The 24,389-nt window shown below is 34.6% G+C and overlaps 1 protein-coding gene across 1 annotated transcript in view; it reads right to left on the bottom strand.

Annotated features, from left to right (window-relative positions):
* The window catches only part of LOC108778742 (uncharacterized), a 175,637-nt gene extending 152,422 nt beyond the window's left edge, over window positions 1–23,215 (bottom strand). The window contains exon 1 of the mRNA XM_018545995.1: window positions 23,116–23,215. Coding sequence (XP_018401497.1) covers window positions 23,116–23,215 — 100 coding nt within the window. The remainder of the gene's footprint in view (window positions 1–23,115) is intronic.
* Window positions 23,216–24,389: the final 1,174 nt, after the last annotated feature.

Genomic DNA, 24,389 nt, shown 5'->3' on the forward strand with positions numbered 1-24,389 from the left:
TCTCTCTCTCTCTCTCTCTCCTTCTCCCCTCCCCCTCTCTCTCTCTCTATCCATCTTTGCAAAAGATTTTATTTTTTTTTTCATAGGAAATAAACTGATCTAATTTCGCACTTGATGAAATCTACGATGTAGCAAAAGCATTCAGAATTATCCTAACGCTGTTGTCCTGCAGCCTCATCGATCAAAGAAGGCTAACATTCACGTGTATACACAGTCAGTTGTCGCGTATGTTCTCTGAGCCCTCCGGGACACCAAGCGCCGACATTTAAATTCTGGCATCCCGGTTAATCCAGTACGATTTATGGTCCTATTACGCCGAGCGTGTTACGATACGCTTCTCATTGGCAGATCAACGAATCGATCTTTCGTTACTACCGCCAATCGATCATCTACGTCAAAATTACTTGGTGCGTAATAATTATACAACTGCATAATTGTGACGGCAAGAGAAAATACCTGATTGCCGCTGATTTACATTGTCAACATGTTGACGTTATATTATCGACAATATAATGTCATATTGATCCCATACAGTATCCATTGTGTAGAATGATATATGGGCATCACTCGCTAAACTGTATACCTAGATCATTTTACGATCAAGTTTGTGCCCAGAGTCAATCAAAGTAATTGCGATACTAAAATATATTCCATGCACGCGAAAGGCCTAGAACCAATCCGAGCAAGACAGTAACGGTCACAGTAACCGTAAAGGGAGACGACATTGACGAGAGTCATTTTTGTAGTGAAGCTCTTTTATGCGCTCGACGTAAAAGACTGCGCCATAAATATTTCAAAGTGACACGAGGCTTTCCCACCGCGAGTTCGGCCACTTGTTTGCCGAAAGTAATGACGTTTCCCGTCGCACGAAGGTAAATGGAAAATGGGCGGGTGTCAGGGGGTAACTGATCGAATCCCTTTATCCTACCACCGATCTGCTACATTGAACTCATTCCGCGTTGTGTAACCTTTCGCTCTTGGTTGCTCGAATGAATGAGCAGCTAAATGAGAGCGTGCATGGCTTCCAACCAGCGAGCCCACAACAGCTTAACATATCGCATCACGCGAATATACAAAGGGTTTTCTCGATAAATTGAGAAATTTACATTTTTCTCTCAGTTCACTTGTAATTCATTCGTTAAAGAATGGTCAATTTATGAAGAATACTTGATATTTACTGACCATTTGTTTAATTCAGAATTAATTTTTATCCTGATGAATTATCAGTAAATATTCAAGTTTCTGCATATGCAAATATTAGTAATCGTAACAAAAAAATACTTGTATCATTTGTTGAATTTATTTTATGAAGAATAAATATATTATAATCAAATTACTTTATTCATATAATTTAAATGTTTTTCAACTGCATATTTTATAAAAAGTGCAGTTTTAATTAAACCGATCAAATTGCATTTTAAATGGCCAACTGAAAATTTGAGGCTGAAATAAGTAATAATAATAATAATCAAACTAAATATATTTAAATTTAATGTATCATCATTTAACTGATACACATTGCATGCAAGATATAATTTCAATCACGAATGCGTACATGGCAAAAAAAGTCACTCCGATTAATAAAGCATCGTACAAGCGGCGGTTTATTAATATTGAAAATATAATAATCTACCCCCAGGCAATTCGCGTCGTACTTTGCATAGGATATTTCACAAGCAAATTGCTCCTCGCCGGATATTTGCTTCACGTAATAGGAATACCGATCAGGAATGATCGCACAGGATCGAATCTTTGGCACGCTACGGCATGGTATGAGTTATGCAATGCCCGCCAATGTAATCGCGGCTTACGATTATGACCTCGCTAATGCCAGATAACGTATTACTTATGTGTACGGCATACACGTGCATGCATTATGCATAATATCTTTTGCGTCCTGCCATCATCTTCCGTCCCTCGCTAGTGTCGTCCTCTACCCGACAATTTTTTTCATTCTGCTCTTGTTTTATCTCCGATCCATCTTTTCTCGTGTCTCTATATATTTAACCCCTTCGTGCCTCTTTATCACAATTCCGCTTGTACCCTTAGATTCGCTCTCGAATTTTTTATCCCCTTGCTATCTACGTGGTGAACGGTAAATGCAAACTTGGACGGCAATAATCGAAAAATATCAAAATGCCCGAAACATACATCAAACATGTAATCAATGCAGTCAAATTTTTGTTCACCGATGGCAAACAAATCATTCCTATTTCAACAAGTTCTTTTAGCATATAAATATAAAACTCGTATAAAGACAAAATACAAACAAAACGGTAAAATCAGTATTTTTTATTTTCGAGATCATTTTGTAACTCTTAAACATAGATATCGGGGCCAACCATAAATTCTTCTTGCAAAATCATTGCGAATCTTTAGAAATATAAAAACTTTCTAACTACGGAACATTGTCGGACAACAGTAAGCTATTGTGTTACGGGAAATATTGCAAGTGGTGAGTTAGTAGATGCGTTTACATTTCTAGCGAGCCGTGCAGTATAGTGATTACGACTGACTGATGCAAGTAATTTCTCAGGAAAACTACCCACTTACGAAAGTTTCCTCGGTGAGTTTACGTCCGAGTAACATTCGATTCGGGCTAAGCATCCCTCTAAATCTCACGAAGCTGGTAACTCTCGTGAGTATGTCGCTACGCTGCTGGTGTGGCAATCATTATATTACTCAGAAAAGTGAGAAAAAATTATTATGACGATAATGGTCGCAGTAATAACGACAATACCATGAACGATAATAATAATCATCATCGTACACGAATCGATCGTTTTAAAGGAGTCGAAGCGTCTCTCAGAAAACGATTGGTCGCTCGCGATGGAAACGTCGAGAAGACTAATGGTGGACTTCTTCTCACACCATCTGCCCTCGGATGGCTCTATCCAGCCGACCGATAAACTTTTCCATTCGCCTCGCGGCCACGGAGATCTTTTTTGCTGCAGTACGATTGATATTGTTCCAAAGCGGCAGCTCGGCGAAGTAGAGAAGTAGTTTAATTGCGTGAACGTGTATACTACAAATGAGGAGCGCGATTCTAAATCCTGCAATAAAACTCTAGTTCTCTCCGTTTTTGTCTGTCGTTCATTTGTTAGTCTTTAAAAGCCGTGAGTGTTTTTAACATCGTAGTACACTTAAACTTCAAATCCTCATTTATGTTTGCAAGTAATGAAAAGAACTGAGATGTTATACAATCACATGTAAAAATATATGTTTCTCTAAGTTGTAATTTATCCACAAAATCAAAAATTAAAACTATGTTTTTCCTAATAAGTTTTTACAGATTTTAAAATGTTAATAGCATCAAAGTGAAGATTTAATTTAACTGAGGGGAAATATTGTTATATTTCAGTTTGTTTGTGTTGTTACCTAGTCGGTTATTACTGAAAGTAACTGGCACTTCTCTTAATTAATATATTCATGTAAGCACTCATGTTTCTAATCTTAATATTGAAAAACTTCGTTATACATACATATACATAAAAAAATCATGCCATCTCAAAATCTTTTCTATATCAACAGAAAACATGACATCTCATCAATTACATTGTTTGACAAAAAATGTTTTTTTTTCTTTTCAAAGTACATTTCTCGAAAATTGTTTTACATTGAACACGATGTTGAATCAGCATAGCACGTCATACAATTTTAAATAAATTGAAATAAAATAGGTCAAAATTAAGGTTACTTTCAACATTTTTTACAACAAAATAAAAAAACCTTGTTTCTAAATAAAGTCTGTAGTATCTGTAAGTACAATTCAAAAGTTTTTGAATGAACTTTAATATGTTATTGTACGTCTTATTTTCATCAAATTGTAGCTGTTTGAACTTTAAACTTTCTGTATAATCAAACAGTACAACAAAAATCATTTTTTATTCTTTAAAGTGCCATAATAGACACCACTAAAACTTTTCACGTTAAACGCGATAACATTGTCAGAATCTACGTTATATATTGGGATTTTTAATAAAATAAAATGACATAGATAAAAAACACGTCAATTTACTAAAATTCCTGATATATGTTACGCAATTTTTGATAACGGTACCGCATTCAGAGCAAAAAATCTTCCAGATATGTACTATGGCACTTTGAAAAGAAAGAAAAATGATTTTTTATTAAACGTGTGATTATGCAGAAGATCTAAAATTCAAATAACCATAACTTCATGAAAATAGGTTATACGATCGTAAACTAAAATTTATTTGAAAGCTTTTGAATTGTACTTTCAGATGCCGTAGATTTTATTTAGAAACAAGCTTTTTTTTTTTGTTTTGTCATAAAAATGTTGAAAATGACCAAAAAACATCATTTTTAGCCAATTTCACCTCAATTTGCTCGAAATTCTTATGTGCTAAGGCAATTATTATAATTCTATCGATAGCAGAGTTTAACGCAAAAAAATCTTCGGAAAACTGACTCGGAATACGTTGCTTTGAAGAAAATTTAAAAAGTATTACTTGTTGATTTTATAAATCATGACTCGCTATTACCAATATCTCGGAGAAATTGAAAATTGGAACAAGCAAAATCAAGCTCAGGATTTATACATTAAACGCGTGTCTCATACTTTATCATGAGTTTAAATTTGATTTAGTAAAGCCGTAAACCGCTTCGCTGCTCTGCACTTTAATGCCTGCAATCGGGGCAGTCTCCGACCCAACTTAACAACGTTGAACGGATATTGCCGTCGACCCCATACCGCATCAAGGATGGCCAAGCCACAGGGATGCTTGCGACACCACCGACCGACCATGCCCATCCTCGTACACATATAAACAGTTAAAGTAATTTGTTGGTTTGAAAAACTTATTTCATCGATAATATCTCTCAATAAACCCTATAATATTAGAAAATTCTAATAAACACTATATTTTTGTTGCTATCAACGAAGGATTATATACTTTGGCTGCATTCGTTTCTCACGCTTATGCGCTGTAAGCTTCATTCTATCTTTTTTCTGCAAGTACCAAGCAATAATGATAGGATGAAACTTTACATATCATTATAGATACATGTACCTTTTTTCATTTATATTTTCTACTTGTACTTTCGGGGTCACTTAATTTTTTACTGATACGAACTTGCGAAACTCCCGTTGTCAGGATTTCCTTGCTCTGTGCGTGTTAATCTTTCGAGGTTTGTGAGCCTCGAGGCGATTTTCCGGCTTACAATGAGATTAGCGAACTCGCACTTGGTTGATTTCATTGGCGAAACGACGACGTATGCTTTATCCAGAAGATCTGATAACGCAAATGAAACTACGTGTGTGAAAATAATCACATAAATGCATGACGATATGAAATCCATACTCTGCTCTTACATCATACGTGAATCAATTAATTATATGATACAAAAATTATATGACAGCGTATAATTTTTGTCATATAATGTAATTGTGTCACGCGATATTAATGTAATCTTCTTTATCAATTTAATTAACTTAATTTTGTATAATTTAATTGTCCCCGCAATTTTCCTGATTATATTACATTCATTACAGATATGTGATTATTCTTAATATATTTTTTAATACTAATGTTTAATGACCACACAATATGAAGTCTTAACAACCTTAATACTCTCTACATAGAAAGATAATAAATTAAAAACTAAATAGGAATAGTATTTGCTGGACACGTTGAGGATTAACTGAGGAGTTAGAGAGAAGCAACTGTAACTACTGCGTATGGAGTAAAGCCATGCGCAAAAGTCATTTTAAAAGCAAACAAAAAAGCATGATAAATAATATTGCAAGTTTTAATGTTAAAAAATAAAAGTAACGAACGCTGTGAACATGGAAAACGTTAATAAACGGATTTACGATCGCATAGTAAATATTCCACAGTTCATTCGGCTATGAGCATCGGCATTATAGAGTTTTAGCAGGATAAAATGCGCTCGTGTCACGTGGCCTCGCTGTTACACACAGCGTATAACATAATTAGAGTCCAAGCTATGTATAATTCTCGCGTTGTACCGACTGCACTTTGTGTCTATCGTTGCGTGGTAAAGCGTAAGTAGAATTAAAGTTGCGCCTCGGCGCATCGTTGTAACCGGTCGTCGTCGACGTATGGAACGCCGCCGGCTCTCGGAATTTGTTTAACAACCAGCAAGACGATATAACTATTACTTTTGGAACAAAGTCTTAGCGTGATTGTAACTTTCGCGCTAACTTTGTCCTTCTCATTTGTGTTGTGCTTGTATCAACTGTATTAGGTATTCTCAAAGTTTTCTACATTATCCTATCCTGAGTACTTGCAAATCCCTCGCGTTTTCCTCCATCAGGCTTCTTCCTTTCATTTAATAAGATATGTATATAGGTATATTGTATTTTATGCAAACGGAGAAATCTAACAATATAATGTTTTATGAGAAGATTTCGCTTTTCTATTTTTTTGTTCGCAATATATACATATATGCGACCATACATGTCAAACATCGAAAGTCTAAGAAATAAAAACGGGTACAAATCGTGATATTAAATACTAATATTAAAAATTTCTTTATTAAATATTTTTTTAACATATTAAAGGCCACAGCTAAAGAAACTAACAAAGTTAGGAAAACATACAACAATTGAAAATAGGACCAAAGCATGAAAAAATATTTCTTATATAAAAAAAGCAATTAAAATAAATGTTCAAATCAATTATAAACAAATAATTAAATAATACGTAACTGTAAAATGAAATTAATTTCATGAATCGATTCTTAGAAAAAAATTACAAAAAAGCAAATTTTTTACTTGATCTCGGTTTAAATAGAAAGATAATAAGAAAAGATATAATACTATAATATTGAAATGGAACCTCACTGACATAATAAACACTTTATAAAACTTTGACAATATCTTTTGGCACTATTTAAAAAGAAATATTCTGATAACTTTTTTCGAATAATTAAAAGTTTTTTTTAATCTCCGCACTTATTTAAGAAATTTTAGAGAGTTTAACCAAAGCATATCAAAGAGAGTAAGTTCTTGATAAATTTCGCGATTGAAATATTACGAGGATTAATAAGAACCGTTTAATTTAAAGCTTACATAAGAGATCAGTTGGAATTAGCAGCTATATATTATAAAAGAATCATTGAGATATCTTTAAATCATAGATATACTCAAGAATATTATTCTCTCAATCAAGAGTATTACGAATTGTAAGTATCACTGAGTTTAACATAATATATATATTACCTAATATTGAAAAAAATAGCGTATTAATTATTCGATCTATTCCCGAATAATTCTTAGAGCACCATAGAAAATAATAGCTTAGTGAAGTTTTTTTTTATAAAGTCGATCCATCACGTTATATTCAAAAGTAGGACGCTACGAATTTCGAAAGAACCTCGTAAATCTCTCAGAACAGCGTTGAAATTTTCAAAACAAATAGTCGGTTAATCGTCCAGCGGGCAATGCGGGTACAATCATTTATATGCAAAACGCTCAACGAGATAACGACGAATGTCTCGCAAATTGCAGGCTGAACATTTACGAAGCCTCGAGGGTGGCGAGTGTCAGGACATCAGAGATACTCGGTAACTTTACGGTGCTCCAGAAACCGGATCGATGCCTATGATTACGTCGACGCTTCGTGTTTCACCTCCGTATGGTTGGTTGAAGCACATCCGGCTCTTTATCGCGTTTATGGCTTCATATCGTGCGGACAATTATGAACCGGTATTCTGCCTAACCAATGGACTGGACGCAATCCGACTCTTTTTTTATGAATATCATTGCGTCATTCTCTCTTTTTTGTCCTGTCACTCATGTATTACCTAATATTTATCACGAAAATCTATAAACCTAATCTGTTTAGCTATATTAATTGCACTTTTCTATAATGCGCTTCTGTTTCGTTCTATTTTAAAAAACATCTGATTTAAAGATCCGATTCACACTTACAATGCTCTTGGAATCATTTCATTCTTAATGTTTATCAATGTTAAAGAAAAACAAATGATGTTCATGAGCATTGTAACCGGAGCGCAACCTAATTTTAAGCAGGTGTGTATACTCATTTACTTGAAAAGCTTGATATCGTCATCATACATCACTTACAGTAAAGTAAAATTGTAAACAGTAAAAAATTATTGTTTCGAATATTTCATTAAAACAAGATTATCACATAAGTTGAATTTTCAGTAATTTATAAAAAAAATTAATTAATGTCAAATTAAAATAAAGCTATTAATCTGCGTCTAAATTTAAATATACAAAGTATTATAACTCTTTTAAGAAAATACTTTACTGAAATTAACGATATCATACAAATCAACTTTTTCAGCAACATAAAACGGGAGGCGTGGAGCATCATCCCGCGTGCTGAACAGAATTCGATGCTAATCGAGATTTTAATTTCAAACTGGGGCGACTTGGGATCGTAGCTCTCGCTTCGTTTATCGCTCCAAAATGTCAGGAAGATTCTGGTGGGTCATGAACCGCTGCCAAGAAAGCGGGACGGGAGACATTCAGGGCCCACTTATCTTTTGCACCAGGATTTATGAAATGCTCCGCCCCCCTCCGCGAGTACCGGGATAAGAGCTTGAAAGGACGTGCCTGCCTGACCCGTAGACACGCAGGATAATGCAAGGATTAAGAAGCGTCGTCGTCGAGATGGAGTTTGCTACTTTTGGATTAAGTATGAACGCGATATTAAAGCGCTCGAATCCGATTTGCGAGCGAAAACGTACTTCCGATGTGTTTCAAAGGTAAAGTATATATCAAAATCCCCCTAGATATAATTTACAGCGTAATACGATCTGAGGTCAAACATAAAGAGAGTTGCCCAAAAGTAATTTTGAATTCAGAAAAAGAATATCTGTACAGTAGAGAGATAAAAGATCGAGTCCATTCATTTTCAAGAAGCTTTCACCTTTATATGAGATGGCAATTTACAGAAATATTGTATAAATATGCAAGTATATTCACATCGTACATTTATATCGAATAAACCATCTGTATTTCCGTATTTTTACGCGGATCATCACGTGTACGTATACCTAGTATAATCCAGTATGATACTCAAATGAGATGATCTTTCGCGACCCACGGAGACGCACAATATGGGATTAAGAATCCCGAGTGCGGAACTCATTATTCACGGATTACGAATAAGCTAGAACCACTAGCGCGCGCGAGTTACTCTCGTAGAAATCCTTATCCCGTGGATAACTGCTGAAACGCTACGCTATTTCATGATCTCAGGCCTCATCGTCCTAAAGATATCCCATCCTACGTTTGAAAGAAAGCAGGACACTTTCCCAAACGCGGAATGTCTAAGTAAAGAGGGAATTAAACTAAATGTTTAGGAAATTGATATTATTTTTGCAAATTTTCCTCCGTTTGCACAAATAGATAGCAAATACTAAAAGAACGTTAAAAATAGGTATAAGCTAACATTTCTAGTTTTTTAAACTAATCTATAAAATCCTAAATAAATTCAGTTGCTCGTTTATTATCAGAATTATTTTCTATAATATAATTATAATAATACCAATGTAGAAAAATTATATTTAAAATAAATATCATAAATTTTTTGTTACACATTCATGGTAAATAATTTCTACTCGAGAAAATATTTAAAATGCCGAAGAAAGGCTCTAGTATATATAATTCCGACGTTTTCAAGACACACTGTATACCATAGAACCTATTTCTCAACATAAATGAAAGCAAGATAATGAACCTTGCATCAAAAGGGCATCCAGATGGCAAATTTCAGTTGAGTACCCCTCCATTGGGAAAAAGGTTGATTTATAACGCAGGCACGCTTTTTCTACCCGCATTTAGACCAATTTTCCTTTACATGTGGAATGACTCGTACATTTTGAGTTTGCTATCACGTTATATATTTGATATAACGATTCATTTTAATCTGTCAGCTAAACTTCCAATTACAATCTTACAGAGAAATATAAAAAAGAAATAATTCGATTTGATATTATTTTTATCGTAAAAATAATTCACACGTTATTCAATTTTCTAATTTCAAGTAATTTTGTAATGGTCATCGATTGCCAAATTATCTTTAAAAATCTCAACATGATTTGTAAATTGGTACACAACTCATAGATGTTCAAAGAATGAGAGAAATCTCTAAAAAATAATAATCTCGTAAAAGAATAAGAAAAAAAGTAAAAATAAGATCCACTGAGAAATTACAAGAAAGGTAAATGATTCAGAGACAAGGTCCAATATATTTTACAATCATGAATTTCCACTAAGTTAATAATTTCCAATAAGCTAATTCCAATAAGTTCAACAGTTAAGATTTCACTAATACAAAATTTAGAAATATAGAAATATTCTACCTTCTGTTCAGTGACTTTCCACTTTTCCCATATCGTTTCCTCGCACATGGCACGTAGCCAAAACAGAAATCTATCATTTCTTACTATTTCAACGAACTTTAGAAAAAAAGTAGAAGATAAAATTGCAGAAAAATTCAAACAAATCATTTGTTGATCTTATGCAAACAAACATTAAGTACTTTTTACAAATACATATTAAGTTATTGCGATAAATATTTCCACGTGCCTAAGTCGAATTGGTACGCCTATCCTGATGGACAGTCGACAGTTTTAGGTTTAAAGCTTGGCTGAGGTAATATTTTTCGCAATAAACTATTTACAGGCTTTAAAATATGTATTGGCTTAGTCTATTAAAATAGACGATCGATCTAATTTAAAATATTAATTTCAGCTTCAATTTGCAATTGCATTTCAAGTTCAACAAACTTTATTGGCGCGCAGTTTATAAAACTTTAGTATTATTAAAGCATTCAGATCCGCTTTCACAAAAAATAGGATTATTTCAATTAGTTGAAATGTCAAGTTATGCAAAATATATTGTAATTGAATCCATATTATTTTAATATAATGTCTAGTAATAAAAAATTACGCTTTTAATTCTACTTCTAATTTAATTCATCCAAAACAATTGTAAATTTATTTAAATAAAGTGAAGCCCTTTCTATTGATACGAATATATTTATGTCAGCTTTAATTCATTCTATTCTGTAAACGCTATAGAATTTCATATTATAGCAATGTAACATATATATTTCATGTTTTTACATTTTCCAAATTATAAGCATTTATATTATACCAGTAATATTAAATAATGCTTATAACAAGGGCCAAAACGTTCATGATATTTCCACTGATGCTTTTCATCTAAATAATTTATGTGGTATTCACGAAGATATATCGGCACATACCATTTATTCATAATTACTATAATTCCTGAATGTTTCACGTCACGCTTACAAACATTTGCATAATTAGCAGTAATTATGTATCATTACAGTAAATGAAAAAAATATGTACGTATATGTAATGTACATATACCATATGTATATTATTATTAAATTACTTCAAAATTAATTTTAAACCGCACTTAAACGTTATATTGTCAAAAAACATTTATTTATATGTAATTGAAAATATGAAAAATATTAAAATACATTTATGCGTGTTTTATTAAAAATTATATGTATAAAGAATGAAATTAGCTATTTATAATAATTTCTATTTTCACAAAAATCTGTTCAAAATTGCTATAATTGTCTTAAGAGTAACATCGTTTGAAAAATGTATTTGTTACAAGAGTAAGATATTATTTATAGATAAAAAGAAGAGAGTATAAAAATCAGGACACAAGCACGACCATACAATGTTGTACATTCTTTTATCTCGTGAAGCGTGAAATCGAAATATTGGCAAATGAGCTGAATGTCCATCTATAGTATATCTAACAGCAATATCATATTTTTATTTCAAAAATCTTATTCAATAAAAATAGCAAAAATAATACGAACTAATTAATCGTACTAACCACTGAATCAGCAGAGGTTTTACTATTTTTTACTATTCTATTTTATTTATAATTTAATCGGTATCAATTTCAACACGGTTATTGATTTTTATTATCCGTATTCTTTTACATTCTCATGTATGTGCAAAAGCGATATAACACAATAAAAATTATTTATAGTCTTGTTCTAAAAAATAAAATATATATCTTATCAATATAAAAATATTAGACAAAAACAAATAAACTATTGTATTTTTTACAAAATGTGCATTGCCGTGCAAACCATCTTGTTATTTATCCATAAATTTGTACACAACGGCACTAAAAACTACAAGTGAATTTTTGAAATTTATCCAATTTTGAAAAAAAAAAAAATAATATATATCGAGATAAAAAAAAAATAAAAATTAATAATAATCAAGCATTAAAAAAAAGATTCTTGAAGTCAATAATAGTCAAATAAGAAAGTAAATAAAAATAATTAGAAATCGATCGTGCTGTAAGCTTTGCGCTCAAATAATTGATAGGCATTGATGTTTAAAAAATTGTATTTTCATGTCACAAATGTTTCAACTAAATTCTAGCCATTTTCAGTGCTGAAAATGGCTAGAATTTAGTTAAAACGTGATATTGTTTGTGAAAATGTATATAAATACAATTCTTTAGACAGTAATGTCTATCAATTATTATTTAAGCAACACTTACAACGCCGATTCCTAATTGCCCGTTTACTTTCTTGTTTAAGTAAAATTAGTAATACAAAGATCCATATGCAGAATAAATTGTTTTAATTCCCTGAATTCTTACAACACGTAGTAATGTAAATTCGCGAACTGTAGGAACATTCTTTCATGCAGTTATTAAAATATATTTCGCAGACGCGAACTGAGATACTAAGACAATGTACATTTTCTCATGAGAAAGTGTAATATGGTAGTCCAATCTCTCCTAGTTTCTTAATTTCATTTTCATCGGACTTGGAAGTACTCTTCAAAGAAATTCTGTGCCTCTACTACCTTTTTCTCATTCACATTCATGCAATGTACGTTGTCATTGAATCTACATGTATGACGTCATTGAATGTACCTGATGCTGCGAAATAAAATACACGTTATTCTTTGCTGAGAACGTCGAGAAGTCAAAGATGGAACACGTAATTTTATTTCAAACGTCTCTCGATAGGAAAAATCTAAAACGTGCTTGATCGTGGAATCTTTCAGTGGAAATTTATATCATCTATTATGTCATTCTCGAAATCTCATTAAACAAATAAATAATTTTAAAATAATTTTGCTTTAGTATATCTTGAACTTAGCACATGTGCTTAAAAAAATGTAAAAATTAAATAATTTTCTAAAAATTTTTGTCATAGATATTTTCGGCTTAAACAATATTTCGTATCCACTATATACAATAAGAACTTTATCTCTGTTTCTTTTCACGCGCTATAATCTTGCAAAAAGATGATCCTTTATAATGCTTTTTACCTTGACTTTCCTTTCATGGAAGTGTCATCATGTGGACCTTTCACGGCAAAGTAGTCGCAACAGTAACTATTAAAGGCATTCAGAAACAACGATATTAGTCCTTGGGGACTTATCCGTAGCAATATCTAAAGTTTCTATGGGATTGCTGCAGCAGATGACAGATGGTACATATATACTCCACCACGTATGTATAAATGTGGAAAATATACATGAAACCGTTAACACGGAAATTCCATCTAAAGAAAGAGGCTTTCGATAAGACTTGGAGACCGAATCGATCAAGAAAGAGCTCTAATTTTCTAACAAAATTTGTCGAAGATATTTAAAATACCTGACCTGATAAATAGCTAATCTCTTTTATCAATATGTCTGTTGTAGTATATTCTGCTGTACAAAAATAACGAGTAGATAAAAAAGTAAATGAAAAGACGATTTAAAAAAATAGATTAATTTCTTTCTATTATAACAAATATGTTCTTCGAATTCTTTTCACATTTGCAATTATTGCTGTTCACGCTAAGCGACTGTCGATTTTGTTCGTATGATAATAGAGAAACGTAAATTACCACATTCGCGCGAAATTGCACCCAAAAATTAGTCGCTACGGTAAATGGCGGAAAAAACCGGATGAAATTTTGCACGGGACTCTCTCTCTCTCTCTCTCTCTCTCTCTCTCTCTTTCTCTGTGCGTGCATAAAACTACCTACTTTCCGCGGATCCTCTCCGAACATAATTAGACCACTAGTACCTCTAATTAAGCAGTTGCAATGTAGGATATTTTTTTGCAAGTAGTTACGTAATGACGCCACGAAACATTCTCATCACCGCTTTCGCGATGAGGCAAAGTGTGGAGTGCGTGCACGAGACGAAAGAGGAAAATTCGGGAGTTCCGTATAGCTGGAAACTGAAATGGAAACTAATATACGACAGATGCAGCCGTGATTCAACGTTGCACCGGCGGCAACATTGCGCCATCCTGCTCTTCCCGGTTTTCGGAAAGTTGCTGCCCCGATTCCCGCCGCCCGCATGCTGCACCTAATTCTTTCTACAAACTCTTCCACATAAAAATGACGATATATAAGTGACTCATATATGTAACAATTTAACAAAAATATCTAACAAGTATTGAAAAGTGCATTATATTAAAATTTATATTAATGCTTTACAATAGAGTAGGTATACTTACATATAGATCTAGATATATTTACATAACTTATTCTTTAGATGCTGTCGTATTATCAATACATCGTCAAACGATTAGAAATTTTGCGTTAAATGCACTGTAACTTAAAATGCATTGTATATGAAATATATATAAGTTACCTATATTTTATAAAATCATGACGTAGTTTTCAATATAACATATTGACGGATGACGAAAGCCGATAAAAGCCGATCCACATAATCCATAATAGTAAAAATCTATGTTACTCGTGAAACACTTTTTATTCTGTAAACTATACATTTTTGAGATAATTATTATTGATGAATACTTTTGGCCATTAGGGTGAAACTGATTAAACAGATACGATGTGGCAATAAATAGCAGCAGAGTAAATATGTGGTATGTCTACGTGAAAAGCTTGTCGAGATCTATAGTGGCAATAAATTCGCATATGGCTTACAGTAAAATGGACACGAAATGGCGATACGCGGTTATCTAGTGCGCTTCGATTTATAAAACGATTGGTGTTGGTTAATTTGTCCTGCGAAAAGATATTCCAGCAGCTTCAGATTTCAATTTCTACCAATGCCGTGGAACAAATGAGCATTAAGCGTGATAATGCAGCTTTTAAAACTGTATCACGTGAATTCAATACAGTGAGCTTCCATAGCATGTTACAATCGCATTATTGGAAATTACGAAATAATGCATTGGAATATAACGCAAATAACAGAAAATATGGTATAAAATGTAATAGTTAATGGTATATAATGATACAGATGTTTTATTTCAAAAATAACACGATTTGCTATCACATTTTCGCTTTTACTTAAATAATTGCAGATGTAACGGCAGTATGTTAAAATAAAGCAATAACACTGAATTCTTTTGCTGAAAGTGATAAACAGTTTCAGCCAAAACATCAGGAACCGCACATAATCTTTTTAGCTATCTCTAAGTTGGAAGTCCTAATTGAGGAATTCGCTGCAGCGTCACTGAGCTGAGCTATTTAACAAAAGTTACGGAATTTGGATCCCTAGAAGCCGCATGTCGGTGTCAACTTCTTCAATTAACAGCGATCTAAGTTGTAAGCCGGAGATTATATTAAAATGCATAGATTAGTCTTCATCGTATCATACAAATTTAAAACATTGCCTCTAATTAATTAAAACATCTATCTAATTAATTAAATCGAACTAAATCTACAATAGGTATGAAATGAATATTTACACATATAATAAATTCCTATATTTGTTTTCTTCTTTTCCTACATCACGTCAAAATCATTAAATTGATATTTATCATTATATAAAAATAGTTGAAAATAAGAGAAGCAATATATAAAATATAGAGATATTAATGAAAGTACCTCGAGATTATTTCGCAGAAATCATGATTTTCCAATAATTGCGTAATTGCGAGACAAAATTTACAGAATTTATTCGTCGAATTCTGTTGACGAGCATATCACGCGTACTTATGCATGCATTGTTAATAAATTATCAAGTATGCTACATGCATACATATACGATAGCCATTAAACAGATGGCGACGATTGCAAATTAGCGGCTAATAATTATCTCCCAGGCACATCCCCGATACATGCTCCATTCGCAAAGTTATCCGCATGTTACGAACGCCACCTCATCAATTGTAAGGGATAAACGCGACGAGAAACATCGCGTAAATCGAATCGTCGTGGCTCGAATAATTTCACATTAATTACATGCGTCGCGGATTATATCTATCTATTGTAGGTGTTACTACATACCGCTAAATACGTAAACAAATATCGTTTATATCTGGTTAGTTTGGCATAAATTCCGATTGACCAAAATTACGCTAATTTGCCTATGTGACATACAAACGTGACAGACCGACCAGACAAACTCTCGAGTGCTCCGAAAATCTCTCGCGTTTCTCTCTCATCCAATGGTATTTCGCAAAATACAAACGAGGCAAAGTGAAAAGGGAAATCCGCCATGTTTTTGTACAGGCGGATTTCGATCATCTCAAAATCACGAATCTAGTTACCGCGACTTCGTCGTAAACACTCGTTGTGCATCAACCGAACTTTGACCTCTTGCAACCTAATGTTTAAAACATGCGGCTTATCTCGTCAAGATCACAATTTCAAAGCAACCACAACTTTTGGCTCTACCTATTGTTTTCAAGAACTTAAAAAGGAAAAATTTTTCCACAGAATCAGAACTAAAACAGCGTGTACAACTGATCGTATAGATAAATCAGTAGGAAAAAGAAAATGTTCATGTGGCTACGTATATAACTTGAGTGCACTCTTATCTAAAAGAGAAATGACCAAGTCGATACATGTCAGTACGTACTCTACAAGCTCGTTTCAAAAGTAACGCGCGTCGTTACCCGCAAGAGACTCGCCTCTAAATAAAAATACGGATACAATCTCACACAATGACTCGACGCGTTGAAATCACAACCGTCGATATTACGAAAGTAACTTCAACGTTACAAATAACGGATGCAGAAGCGATGAGTGGTAGCATGCGTGCAACGCCGGATATTTACACGAGGGGGAGGGCCCCGTCAGATATGTAGATTGGGCAAGCTTTCAACTCGAAAAAGAAAGACGAGCCAGCCAAACAATAGGTAAATGCACTTCTGCGAAATGTAGACCGCTACTAAACCGTAGTTGAGCAGCTACCTACTCTTTATGCGACTTGGTGAATCGAGAGTCGAGAAATAGGCGTTCTGTTGCGGCGACCGTAAGGCGACTGGGGTGGAAACGGAAATGGGAAAGCTTGAAAACGAAGTGCTCTCCCGTCGAAACTTTTATCCCGAAAAGAATGTGCGAGATTGAATGTGAGAGGATGAGAGAAAGAGAGAGAGAGAGGGTGTCGATACGGAAGGTGTTCGTAACATGACAAGAACGCTTATCGTATCAATCATGAAACCACCCTGCGCGCTATATATATACAGACAAAACATTATTAACGAAAATCAAACAAAAACGCAATAAATAAAATTACAAAATTTTGATATAATATACATAGATAGTTATTTTAAATTTTTTTGCTCCTTCTGTCCTGCAGCCCAAATTTTTTACTACTGTTTTAGGCTTTCAAAAAAATGTGGAAAAAAACCGAACTCCGCCTTCTTACTTCGGATAAAATTTCGTTTGTGTCAAAAAGATCTAGGTGAAGGGGGTTAAAAAAAAATATCTATAAAAATCGCCCTGAATTCCTTAAACAACGATTTTGAAAGTGCAAAGCGTTAAAAATTGTTAATTTATTTTTTTGCAAAAATTGCAACTATTGAATTAAAAAGTGAACGACACAGAAGACAATCGAAATATCGATAAAGACGAAAATGAAAGCCAAAACAGAAAAGCCTTTAATCACATTCCCAAAGCTGTTCTAGGAAGCGGTGAATTATGCATATGGAAGATCTATTGTTTTACTTTGTACGTAAGCACTACACAATTATGCATAAATTAATGTAATCGATTGCAAGCGATTTCAGGACAATTTGCTGCATTGTATACTTCGTAAATATCAGGAAAATTATTTTCATCCTGAATATTATTTATATACAAGTATCAATTATCTATAATTCATGCAATATTTGTACCGCAATATACAATACGGTGCCGCGCATCGTAACGATATCGAATTATTATCGAAGCGAAATGAAAAAAAAAAATGCAAAAATTTTGCAAACTGCACACGCATCGCTTTCGATACGAAGTGCACAAGCCGGTCGACCCGTATTTCATCGCATGGCGACGGTTGCGAATATAAAATATCTTGCATTAATTTTCAAATATTCGAATCTATTTCGCGAAAGAGTGAAAATTACGACTTGTCCGTTCTTTTTTTCGCTGGCAGCGCTGAATTATAGCCACGGAAGAATTGTTCCCGGCGAAATGCAGATAGGTGCGCATTTTCCTCTTGCAGTTCGTGACCTCATTTCGCACAGATTTTGTACAATTTATAGTAGAAGACGGCAAAGATATCCGAGCAAGATAATCAAGATTATGTTATATAAGACATTCTCGTACGGCGGAAATCTTGCGCCAGTTACACGACAACGACGAACCGTTTCCTATCCTCAATCCGGCGCAACGACATTTCTCGTTGCGATGCGCAACTAATCGAAATAATCCTTAAAAGACGACCTATATACCATTTCCGAACATCTATCGACTCTAGCAACTTTTTCTACAGATCGTAACATCGCGGAGCCCTTTAAAGCCAAATGTTCTCGTTACGAGGTAAAGTTCTACCTTCGCTACACCGCCGGTTCCTCCTCCTAGCTTTTTTTTGCAACTTACGTGAATCGTGTAAAACTTCAACCGTACGTAAAGCCCGCGGGCGTCCATCGTTTCGCACAATTTATAGAGATGGTGGCAACTTTTCAAACTATCAAGGCTGCCGCGCAACGCGAATCGTCGCCGATCGCGATTTCCGAGGGCGCGTTGCTGCAATCGCGCCAATTATAATAAGAATTTACGAGCGAGACTAAACGACCGCCGCGCGCGGACTATCGATAAAGTGCCATCGCCGGAGACGTCCGATCTCTTTCCTTCCTTCGAAAACATCCGATAGATTTACGAGGGTAATTACGCGCTTTCTTCCTGCGGCTATTCCGCACCACTCCGCGCGCAAATGCACTGTCCACCCTTATTCATCTTATTCTTTTTCCTCCCCTTCTTTTCGCACACGTTAGCACCTACGTCTGACTAATTTTACGATCGTACCGCTGATCTATCGATGATGTCATTTCAACATACATAACCGCGCCGAGCACTTCTAGAGCTTGAGCGTTATATACATACGATCAAAATGCGACCCGAGTGCATTAGCACAGCACGGAAGAAGATCATAATGGAGAGGTGAACCGCGAACCAAAAATCTGTATACCAACTTCAGCAGAGTACGGCTGATGATAATAACACGGGATAATATATTTATACACAGAAATGCATTATTAAATAACCATTGTTAAATAATTCTTATGAAAATTTCAACTTCTTTCAGTAATATATATTCATGCACAATACAAGTAATTTTCTCGCTCCAGAAAATTTAAATTGGATTAATCAACTTTTAATTATTATCCATTGCGGAATATTACGTTTTAACCTAAGTAACGTTACATCCATTAACACTCACGTACTGAAATGTCTGCTATAATTTTAATTCTCGAGCCGTAATTTCTCGACTTTGTATACCTACTAAAATTCCACGGTAGATTCAGATTCAACGCTAACATTCCGACCGCTAAAATTCAACCGGCAGGAGGCTTAAAAATAAGCCTGTTATATTTCACGTCGCTTTGAAAAAAAACAATTCAAAAATTGTTTAAGACATAATACGTTTGCGGAAATCGATTCGTTTCTTTCCATTAATTATTAACGAGTGCACTAATTCCCCAACAAATCGGCGATCGCGATATACGTGCCGTCGTAAATTATCACAGCAGTAGCCGGATATAACCGGACGGTTCTTACAAATCCCACGATATATTCGTTCAATCGCAAACCAGAGCGCACGCGCATCGCGGGCATAAAACGCGGCTGACAACTGGTATCTATATGTAAACGATTTTACGTGCTAGATTAATTATACGAGCAGCTAGGTTGCAACTAATTCACGCGTCACAATGATCCTTGATTTATAGCGCATCGAGCCCGGAATTTACTCCATGAATCAAAACGATCGTAGACACCGAATACCGACCGACCCGCGTCGCGTTGTCACGAGACGGGATATCGACTTTAATGCGGTTAAGTTTGATTAGGCTAATTATTGCAGGACTGCGCGCAACGCCTTAGGCATCACGAAAGAGGAGGCTAAACATGAACGACATGTAACATCTCCCGAGCGGCAATTTGCTCTCTAATCTCTTAATTATATGCATATGGAGTTGCTACTCCGCGTGGCAGTTGCCTCCGTCCAAAATAGGTAAGGACATAATCCAACATGGCCAATTTTAACTTTCCACATTCAATCTTCAGAGAGGTAACATTAAACATTATACAATTTTGCGGTACACTTCTCCGTGTGTTACCATTTCAACAGCAAATAATCAAGTAGAAAATTCAATATGTCTCTCCAAATAAAATAACATTTATTAACATAATATATTATATTGTAAGTAAATTATCTTATTTCAGAATATATAAAAATTAGAAATTGCATTGCAAAAAAAGTTCGCGAATCGTTTAATAATAATCATCGTTTTGCAAAGCACAAAAATTAAAACTAATATAATTTTTGATATTTTCTAAAATATTTATGCCAATTTTTTAAATATATGTTCTATATGATTATAATATACATAATACAATATAAATATATTTTTTCAATTAAATAAATATGATCTATATGAAAATAAATAGCATCTGAACCAAATTTCAATCACAATTATAAAAACAATAAACTCACGCAAATGTGTATGCTTCTCTCTCGCGAGCATTAATTCACAATTATTAAAATTATACAAAATATTCGCACAGTCTTGGCCATAAGTATAAAGCATTCTCCATTTATTGCATTTTCTAGAGAGGGAGACTGTAAGAAAAACTAAAGAACAATCAAAATATTAAAATTGTATGGCCGTAGGATTTTCTACTTCCTATTTGTTGAGCATTAAAATTGTAAAAATAAGTATTATTTTTCAATATAAAGCCGTTTTTTTACTATCTTTTGTTTGATATAAAACGTTCACGTCAATTTGTAAGAATACTTTGTACAATACGAACGCACTTGTGACCAACTTGCGGTCATAAATCAAACATTTCACATATTCAACGACATTGAAAAATTGAAAAGATCCGACATTAATCATATGTGGAAAAAGTTCAGTAAAACTGACTAAAACTGTGATATTTTGTAGCTTATGCTGATCAAAAGATCTTTATAGGCACAACATTAAATTTGGACAGATTTTGCTGTGGCACTATCTGAAAGTTGCTATTTTGAATCTAATTTTGGATTAAAAAGTATCTCTTTTTTCTACAATACACAGTTTACTACTTTATCTATTACTAATAAATTGAAATAAACACTTATTGAAATCTTAATACTTCTGTTCCTAATATTTCTTCCATTGTACGCAGCCAACATAACCATACATATATATATTATTAAATAAGTTTTTGTTTCAGCATATGTATGTATGTGTGTGTTTGTGCGCGCGCGCAAGGGAGAAAGAATAGTGTAGGTAGTAGGTGGGTATAGGTATATGTGTAGCTGATTCAGAAATTTCACCCGGGTGCGCCCAGGTATCATCTTATGCTTGTTTAACATTCGGTGAACCATATAGGGATAAAATGATATCTAGATAAACACCACACCTGGGTGAAGTTTCTGAACGCAATCTATGAATGTATTCAGTACAAACCGCTTCCTGAGCGCTCACTGAACAAAAATTGACGAAAGATAAATTAACGTGTTTACTTGTTATGATATACATGATATAAAATAACGTAACTATATTATAGATAATTTTTAATACTATATTTCTTATTTATTTCCTTCTGTTTATAATTTCTCCAAGATCGTGAAAGCGTGAGCGTTCAGAGAGCGCGATGAGCATAATTTTATTGCCGCTCATACTGCTCGCTGAGCACCACCCACCTCACGGCTTTAGAGAAATAATAAACAGTAAGTAAAAAATATAACATTAAAAATCACAAAATAAAGTTATTTTACATTATATATAAAATAGTGCATCCTATAAGTAACGACTGTATACATTATAGTATATATCTGACATTATTACTTCTTATTCCATCTTATCGAGTACGATAAAGTACCAAAATTAAACTGCTTAACTAATTGCTATTGCTATTTCGTTTTTTAATCGTACATCAGAATATCAGAAACTAAGTAAAATTAGGTGGAAAACCATCTCATTATGATGTAACCCTTAAACAGAAGCGTAAAACAGGAATAACCCCACAATGGCGGCTGAGGAATAATAAATGACAAGAGGAAATTAAGGACTGCATTATACACGTATCGTATGATTATATAGTTAAAAATAAACTGTCCACTATAGATAAATGTATACTTATCAGTCCAATCAGATCAAAAATAATAATTTTCAAATAGTACTGCAGCAAAATCTGTCTATTTTTGACAGTTGTTTATGAAGACCGAGATAAAGACTTTTAATCAATATCTCATAGGCTACAAAATAAAATATCACAGTTTCAATCAATTTAACTAAATCGCTTTCCAGTCAATTCGATTGAAATCACTTTTCCAGTTTTTCAACCGATTTGACTAAAATGGCTTTTTTTAATGATTAGTTTGGAAATTCCTTTCTCACACACAAAAATTACGCAAAAAGGACAATTTTGCTAAAGTATATAACAATATTTAAAAATTTAGCTAGATACAGATCTGTAATAATTTCGTTGGACCATTAAAAAAAAATTATGTAGGGCACCCAACCTGGTCGCTGGAATGTAAAAATTTTTCTGTAACATTGCTCATCACGCTCGAAATTTCCTACGTAATTATTTTAACAGTATACAACGAATTATTTTCAGATCTGTCTGCAACTAAATTTTCAAACTCGAATAAAATCGTTCTTTCCATGTATACAGCAGAACTCCAATTGCCATGTACGGGAAAATGACTCACCCAAATGATCGGTGCCCGCCACTCGATGAGCCCGAAGAAGCAGCAACCACACCGCCAGCAAGATCATGATTTTCCCGGTTGCGTCACTGGCTAACATCATCGTTGCACCAATCAAGTCCAGTCTTTTATATCAACACCACACCGTCGTACGCCACCAACATGTCACGTATCACCCGCACTTTGGTCATCGAACACTATCGGATCGCGATGTGTCTCCACGAACGTTCAACGAGGAGTCACCCGCCGCGAAGTCGTCGAACTCGAATCGATCATTTCCGGCCGGTCCGTTCCGATCAAGTTTAGCGATACCGGCTCTCTCTCCTTTTTCCAAAAAGTCCGCGCCGTTCAATTGTTACACTCGCGCACCGTGTCTCTGCGATCACTCTGAATCTCACTGCTCGCCACTTTAAGATCGTGAAACCGCGCGACGCAACGTCTCGCTTCGATCCGTTTCACGAGATGCGGTTCGAGCGCAAATGTCATCCATGCTGGCGTGAATTATTGAAACCACTGGACCACACGAGACGCGACTCGACTGTTTAATCTCGCAACGTGACTGCTCCGACAAACCGGCATCGAACGCCTCGGCGGCGATTCGAAGCAACGTTCACGCTGAACTCATCACGGAACACGGAGTAACTTCACATCGCGCTTCTCTGGTTTGCCGAATCTTCCGCGAATCGAAAATACAGATTCCACTGTGAAGAGGGAGACCCTCCCGGATAGCAAGATCGAGAGGCCGGAACGCGCGAAAGCTCTTAAGACACACGCATTATTCGGAGGTCGGCGCGCGACTGAGGCGGGCGGTTGGTACTTTTGAAAGTGGGGTCGCGCTACGTCACGCGGCCGGCTCGTGCGCGCGCGCGCGTTATGACTTCGCCCCTCTTCGCTCGTCGACCGCTCCTCCCTTCCCCGCGGGCCCCGTTCGCATCAACCGAATTTTCGGACACGCCTGAGATGAGTACGATCTCGCGCGCGACGCGATGTCGTTAAAAACGTAAATACGTACGTACGCCTAGCCGAGTCCGGTAAACGATACTGACACGGGATTTAAATTTCAATTGGACGTTACGATCACGGGGTTGTTTTACGTCCCTCCGGTTTTCGGAAGCGGAGAGACTTTTTAAATTAATTTCCGATTCTCCGACTAATTCATTGTAAATTTTGATGAGCTTTTTATTTAAAAAAAAAAAAAAAAAAAAAAAATATTTGTTATATCTCGAAAACGAAAAATTGTACCAGAACAAAATAAAATGCATTTTTACCTTTCATAG

Source organism: Cyphomyrmex costatus, unplaced genomic scaffold, assembly GCF_001594065.2.
Source record: "Cyphomyrmex costatus isolate MS0001 unplaced genomic scaffold, Ccosl1.0 scaffold51, whole genome shotgun sequence".
Taxonomy (NCBI): Eukaryota; Metazoa; Arthropoda; class Insecta; order Hymenoptera; family Formicidae; genus Cyphomyrmex; species Cyphomyrmex costatus.